Source organism: Gadus macrocephalus, chromosome 16 (genome assembly GCF_031168955.1).
Source record: "Gadus macrocephalus chromosome 16, ASM3116895v1".
Taxonomy (NCBI): Eukaryota; Metazoa; Chordata; class Actinopteri; order Gadiformes; family Gadidae; genus Gadus; species Gadus macrocephalus.
Genome location: NC_082397.1, coordinates 5,942,870 through 5,950,369, shown reverse-complemented (window position 1 = coordinate 5,950,369; position 7,500 = coordinate 5,942,870). Strand labels below are relative to the sequence as shown.

The following is a 7,500-nucleotide window of genomic DNA, read 5'->3' as shown; positions in this document are numbered from 1 at the left end:
GTATTGACTTGTATCTGTACTATGTTTCCATGTATTAAGTATTTTAGTCTGTAACACACATGCATGCATGTATGAGTTACTATGTTTTTTTGTAGAGGTACAGCGGTCTGCTTTAACAGGCATTAAAAGGACGCACAGTGTAATGAGGTTATCACCAAATTGAGTCTGCCGTCTTTAGCGTGCTCTCTCTCTCTACCTCAAGAGCTTAATGTCACCATCTCTGTCTCTCTGTCTCTGTCTCTGTCTCTGTCTCACTGTCTCTGTCTCTGTCGCTGTCTGTCTCTGTCGCTGTCTGTCTCTCTCTCGCTGTCTCTCTCTCTCTCTCTCTCTCTCTCTCTCTCTCTCTCTCTCTCTCTCTCTCTCTCTCTCTCTCTCTCTCTCTCTCTCTCTCTCTCTCTCTCTCTCTCTCTCTCTCTCTCATTTCATTGTAAAGCATACTGTATGAGTTATCCCGGTGTGTGCCTCTCCTGGCTTTCATAATGTGGATTGATCATACATGCTAATGATGTGTCCACAGGGGGATTAACCACAGGGAACAGGCATGCCTTAATAACACATACATCAAAGCCCTCTATCGGGCCCAGTAAAGACAGGCGGTTGTGTGTAGATGGGATTTCCACCTTCATGAATCATGAATGCAGGGGTTTAATTAACAATGACCGGAGTGCTGTGAGCCTCGCCATGTTGACTGTGAGGGAGCAGTTCGCCTCGGAGGCATGCGTGTCTTACGCTTTGCCGGGCGATTGGCTATTTATCCGCGTATTGCTTTGCTCCGTGTTTGTCTGTCTCCAGTTCCCCCAGTGCGTTCTCCGGCTTAATTATGCATCGCCCACTCTGCTGCTATTGTGCACTCCGGATCACCTCAGAAGGAGCGAGAAGGAGGGTTTTTTCGTGTCCCGGTGAATGACACCCGTTGCTATCGACGTGGTTTCCCGGGAGGTGGTAGCTGTTGAAACGTTGAAAGTGTCACGGTTCGGTACTTGTGGTGAAGCCATGCTGTTAACTAGGGCTGCATGGATTATTTCATCACTGTGGTTTTGGTTCATACTGATAAAAACACACAACAAGTCATGGATGGAGTATGAGACATATCAAGTCTCATTTTCTCGAGTTAAGTTAACGAAGAGGCTCAATAGTTGAGGTATGGCCTCCTTAAGCAAGTTACATAACCTGCTCCTTAATGATACGCATCTCACAAAAAATGTATTATACTTACATTTTATAGTAAAAGTATAGTGGAGGGGTGTGTGGGCCTGTTAACATTTGTAATTCCTGACAAAATATTTAACTGACCGTGCAAGAACAGGATCAAGACAGCATTTGGTGTGAGTCGATAACATATTCAAGAAGGTCGACAAAATACATTAAGCTGCCTTAATTCGTGTTTTTTTACACTAATTCACGACATCTGTTAGTATCAGCAGCACAGGCTGTCACACTGACTGCCACATGAGTGGCCTCTCTCTTCACAAGGATCAGCCCGCTAAATAAATGATGAGGAAGTCGAGCGGCGGCGCAGTAAAAAGTGACGGGCGAGAGTCTATCGGCTGTTAAAGACGACCCTCTCCCGGCTAGACACGGGCTCGCTCATCTCCTGACAGTACGTGTTCCATTCTGATATCAATAACGCATCTCTCTGAGCGGAGGGGAGGTAAAAACACACAATAAAAAAAAACATGCATTTTTTCTGACACAGAGACGCAACCCAACCGACCCATTCAAACCATCGCTCCCATCCCATCCCAGTGCATCACCAGCTTCAAACCGCTCCAATGAGACTGAATCCATCACTACACACACCAGCACCTATACGGGCCGTATACATAGGTCGATGGCAGCAAGGATGATCTCCTTCTAGGAAAACCACAATGTTGTAGCATTAATAATAACAACTTATCTAATTCACTTCAACTAGCTATAAGCAAGAGGAATCGGGGAGTCCAGGTCAAGTATAGATGGAGAGTTTATTGCCACCCGCAAACGAGAGACAACAAAGCCGAATGGTATCCTCGAATACACACTACTGAATGAATCCCGTACAGCTCCTTATATCCCCAATTCTTACACAATACAAAGTTGGACTTTCATCAAATATTGATATGCATAGAATGTTTTTCTGGGTCATACTGTGTGGATGTCAGCATATTCTCATGTCTTCTGGATCCCAATGTGACCTTAGAACATATATTGTCCTTATACAAACAGAGATGATGCACACGTGTGAATGTTAGCATTGTCTTCAGAGAGTACATCAGATGGGAATAGACTGGACCTACTCACTGGTGTCACATGGCACATCAGGTGGGAATGGACTGGACCTACTCACTGGTACCACATGGCACATAACATCTAGGCTAAAGGTGATCAGCTCTTTTCCACTATTAAAGTATCTATATGATATGTAGGCCTAATAATAATCATAGTTTAACATAAAATGTAAGGTTAATTTCCACCACACGACCTGCTCCCTCTGTCTTCGCCGGAGTCGTTACGCAGAGCTCGTGTCGGTAGGCTTCCCCCCCCCGGCTGATACGGATGGCTCATATGGCCGTGATGGACCACTTCATCTGTGCTGCACGGCTCCCCCGACGACCCCTAGACACTGACTAGTGTGGTAGATAATGGGATTCCACATTACTCGTATGGAGCAGATATACTTTTAATGAGGTTCCAGACCAGGCTACTCTGGCCGCCTGCCGCTCGGACGGTTATTAGGTGGAGATCGAGGCGTAGTTTCTCCTGGGGCATTCGTTTCGCCGATTGATGTTTTGTTGCAGTTGTTGCAAAATATATCTTATACGCTGTGCATTATCCCGGGTGAGAGCCGGTGAAGAATGATTCTGCGTGGTGTTTCGTTGTTGTTCGTTCCTTTGGGAGGGGGGGGGGGCGTTTCAGACTGTGCTGTCGGATGAGGGTATTGAGTATATGAAAAACAACGTCTTAAATGAAGTGGACGAATTTGAACATCGTGTTGTGAGCGGGGGCCTTGAAGACAACGCTCATTTGGAGGGCAATGAGGAACGCTATCTGAGAGTGTTTGAGTCTTTCTGCTGCATACTCTCACACCATACTTTCCCATCCATAATGTCTTAATAACGACCACATTGAGTTCCCCTTCGCTGTCGCGCCTGTGGCGTCTCGCCCCTAAATCACACTAACGTATGGGATCGCAGCAGAACATGACAATATGGCCGTATGCACTCCCTTTTAATATGTCTGCATATAGAGGTGTAGACAAGGACACACGGGTTAACGACAGTACCATGGATAGCAGAGTTTATTGCGCACATTCGTTCCACAACATTTCAAGGACCCTTAGGAGGCATTGGCATGTATTATTCGCCTTTCTTAGGGTGTTTCAACGTGTTATCAAGCTTCCCCGTGAACATATGAACCACGCTGCGCTTCGACACTAGGACTATGATTGACGTTCAACCGAGCGCATTTGACATCCAGATTCGATTGGCTTCCTTTGACATGACTCTGAGTCGTTTTCACCAGCTTTCATAAGCTTGCTATTGATCCTTTTCCTATTGTTTCGTCACGCTTTGCCCTCCGGGAGAAGTGACAGTTGGGCGTTTGTTCTCAGCATCAGTCAGGAGCCGCTGCCCACTGCGGCGCTGTGATCCACGGGGCTGGAGCTTGTCAAGCCGCGGCCCCCCAGTGGGAAGGGTAAGGCTGGGGGAGCAGGGGGTATGGGGTATGGGGTATGGGGTATGGGGAGGAGAATTGAGGATGTAGGCCAACCTCCCTAAACCTCAGCCTTTTGGACCGAGACGAGGGATTAAGCCTTCTCTTCTCCTTGTCTTCATCTCTCCCTCTTTTTTTTTCGTTATTTGCACACCCTTTCCTCTTCTAACCCAGTTTAAGTCATAAGCCACTAATCAACCCTAATGTACGTGAGTGGCTTGTACCCTAATGGTTTTAGACAACAGCGTTGGCTAAAAATAAAGTTTCCTACTTTTAAGAAAAAATAAATCATAATCACTGCTGCTAACAAATCAACAGTTTTCCGTCTCTGTATGCTATTTCCAAACTATTTATTTTGTTATTTATTTTCTCAAATGAGCTCAAAAGTGTCCAAATGGTTTTTCATCTTTCACTTTCCCTGAGAAAACCCCAGATTTTTTTGAGAAAACCCCAGCTCGTTGGTTTATTGCCTTGTACGGTTGACTGCCAAGGCACAGGGAAGGTGAGTCTGCCTACGGCAAGAACTGGAGAGTTTTTCTTAAGGAAGACAAAAACCCTATTCCCAGAGTGCATTTCTGTGTCTTGTTTTTAACGACATCCGCCTTCTCAACTTCAGACTAGCGTGGGTCTTGCACTCCAAACTCAGCATATTCTGTGGAACCATCTGCCTCCTTTGATCTGACCACCTTCGACCTTTGACCCTCTCGCTTCGCAGGAGTTCCAGGGGCGAGCCCGAGCAATACGAGGAAGGCCTGGCGGGCCGAGCACTGCGCCCTCTCCCTGGTGGTCGAGCCAATCATGTACTCCGAAATCAACTCCTTCCTCTGCCATCTCCAGCTTCCCTGTCACCAATGCACAGTTCCCCAAGAAGATCCTTTGGGAGCGCCACTGAATCGAGACAGTGGTTTACCATTTTAGAATTTTGGGATTGAGCAGATGCTATCATCTACATTGACTTACAAATGCAGTTCAGTAAGATAGTGGGTTGCCTACAGTAGGATGCAGACGGGTAGGACATCTGGGAATCAAACCTGGGACCTCTTGGTTGGTAGTCAAACACTCTCGCCCCCTTTCAGCACACACATAAACCATCAATAATTGCAAGTAAGTAAACTATGGAGAGAGAGAGAGAGAGAGAGAGAGAGAGAGAGAGAGAGAGAGAGAGAGAGAGAGAGAGAGAGAGAGAGAGAGAGAGAGAGAGAGAGAGAGAGAGAGAGAGAGAGAGAGAGAGAGAGAGAGAGAGAGAGAGAGAGAGAGAGAGAGAGGCTAAGCTCATGAGGTATATTTCTTCACAACTTTATATTAAGACAAAGTTGCTCTTCAAAGCCAGCTTGACCATTTAAAAAAGCCTTTCAGTTTGTTTTTTCCCCAAGTAGGGGCTTTCAGTATGTGCTAAAGGGAAAAATACCACCGTTTGTTGTACCCCTCTAGCTCTTAGAAGAAGCCACCATCTGTCTCTTTGCTTTGCGTTAGGCGGGCAAAATCCCCTCCCCTCCTCTTTGAAGCCCTGGAGAAAGGGGATGTTGAGGACCGTGGCTGATAAGGTGTCTCCCAAAAGGCAGCATTGCTGTTTGTAATGCTAAGTCGAGCCTCTCTCCCTCTCTGTCTCTCTGTCTGTCTCTCTCTCTTTCGTTCTTTCTTTCGTTCTTTCTTTCTTTCTTTCTTTCTTTCATTCTTTCTTTCTTTCTTTCTTTCTTTCTTTCTTTCTTTCTTTCTCTCTCTCCCTCTCTCTCTCCCTCGCATTGATCCGCATTGAAGAGACGATATGTATAAAAATACACATAATTCACACAGCATAGACAAAAATGATCTACCCGCCATAACTAAAGTGGAAAATGATGAGAACTCACTATGATATTAATAAGAATATATAAATAGTTCTGCTTTTCTGTGGTTACATTCGGCCAACACTGCCTCATTATGTCAACATTAAATCAAAAGACCATCCAGTGGTTAAGTGGGCAACGAAACAATTTGTTATGTAGAGTGCTGAACATTTTATCAGTAAAGTAGGCTGAAAGCAGGGGGTAGACAATGCTGGTTGTTGTGGAGATGATTTGAGGTTAATGTTGGTTATTCTGCATGTGGCGGTTGTGGTGGTGGTGGAGATGGTTGTGTTAATGATTGTTGTCTTGGTGTAGGTGGTTGTGGTTGTGGTGGTGGAGATGGTTGTGTTAATGATTGTTGTCTTGGTGTAGGTGGTTGTGGTTGTGGTGGTGGAGATGGTTGTGTTAATGATTGTTGTCTTGGTGTAGGTGGTTGTGGTGGAGATGGTTGCGTAAATGACGGTTGTCTTGATGGTGATGGTGATGATGGCGGTGTTGGTGGTTGAGGTCATAGTGGTGGAAACGGTTGTGGAGAAGGTGGTTCTCTCGGTTAAGGCAGCGTCGGTGGTGGCTGCAACAGGTCGGCGAGGGCTTTGTGCCGTAGGAAGGGACATTTGGAGGACAGCCCTGTGTAGTTTCCCCCTTCACCACTTTGTCCACTCTGCTCTATACATCCAACAATACAGCAAAAGCTCCAGTTCACTGGAGAATCCCATTGTCACCTCTGTGTGACCCTTCAAAGACCACTGCACATCCCCTGGGAATTAGCTCTGGACACAACACAGCAGGCTCTGTTTGTTGGGGGAAAGACACCCAGTTGTATTCTACAGGGCTGCTGCGTAGTGGAGTACAGGCAGCCCAGGTAGAGGCTGACAGCGTTTATCCACTGTGTCAGCTAATCAATGTGTGTTTTCACCGCAGAAAGACGGCAATAACACTCGAGTTGGTGTGCAAGTGTCCCATTTAGAGCTGTCACCTGATCGCCAGAATAATCGTCTATCAAAATAAAACAAGGTTGGTGTTTGGCTGTGTAGTGGGGCTGAGGGGCGAGACTTAGTCTGGGTACGCAGAGAGTGGACTCTGTGTGTGTGAATTAAATTGCAAATCACGCTTACTGTCCAATAATCTGTGGTCAAGGTTCCTTCAAGAAGTTCTCCAGCGGACAAGTGGATAGATAGAAAACAACAGATAGACAGGCAGAATACTGTTTTAATGAATAAGGACTGCCCGTTCAGCTTTAGGCAGGATTCAAGAGCTGTTAGAGAGAGAGCGGGGAAAGAGCCAAAGAGAACCAGACTTGGAAAACATGTCCCCTCCCTCTCAGCTCCACGCTGACAGGCTACCCTCCGTGGAGATGATCCAGCCAGAGGCAGCTGATCATGTGATTGCGCCAGCGGCGAAACGCAGGTAGCCTTATAATCAAAGCGAAAATAGTGCCAAATTATTTGTGTGTTTGTAGACAAAACACATTGTTGCTCGGTTGTTACTGGCACTCAGTTTGGATGAGCAATTATCTGGAACCCATTGGTCATCTATGGAAAGTTATTCAAAGTGTATTCCCCTCACTACTGCCTTGTACTTTTACTTAATATTTTTATGTTTGTGTGTATTCTTGGATGCTGCTACAATTTCGTTGTACACAGTACAATGACAATAAAATTATATACTATTCTATTTTATAAACAGCGGCTAGGCTACTGTAACTCTGCAAAGAAATGGAAGCAGCATACAGTAAGCAAATGCTAACCCAGCTAACTCCCCTTTTCAACGCAAAATGATACATTTGGAATGGAACAACTCGAATGAATGTGGGTAAGACAGGCAAAGGCCAATTTACAGATATCTGGCGTAACCTTTTAATTCAATGCTAAAGTTTCACCATTAGTTTTCCCCAGTGAACTCATAGACAGGTCACTTCAGGACTCGGTCTACACGCCAACGCTCAGCGTCCTTCTCATTCATCTCACCCATGTCTGGAAACACA

At 45.7% G+C, this 7,500-nt stretch overlaps 1 protein-coding gene across 1 annotated transcript in view; it reads left to right on the top strand.

The window, feature by feature from the left end:
• Positions 1-7,500, top strand: part of tyw1 (tRNA-yW synthesizing protein 1 homolog (S. cerevisiae)) — a 34,379-nt gene that overhangs the window by 8,219 nt on the left and 18,660 nt on the right. Inside the window, 2 exon segments of the mRNA XM_060075808.1 lie at positions 4,406-4,517; positions 4,519-4,563. Of these exon segments, the coding sequence (XP_059931791.1) occupies positions 4,406-4,517; positions 4,519-4,563 (157 nt within the window).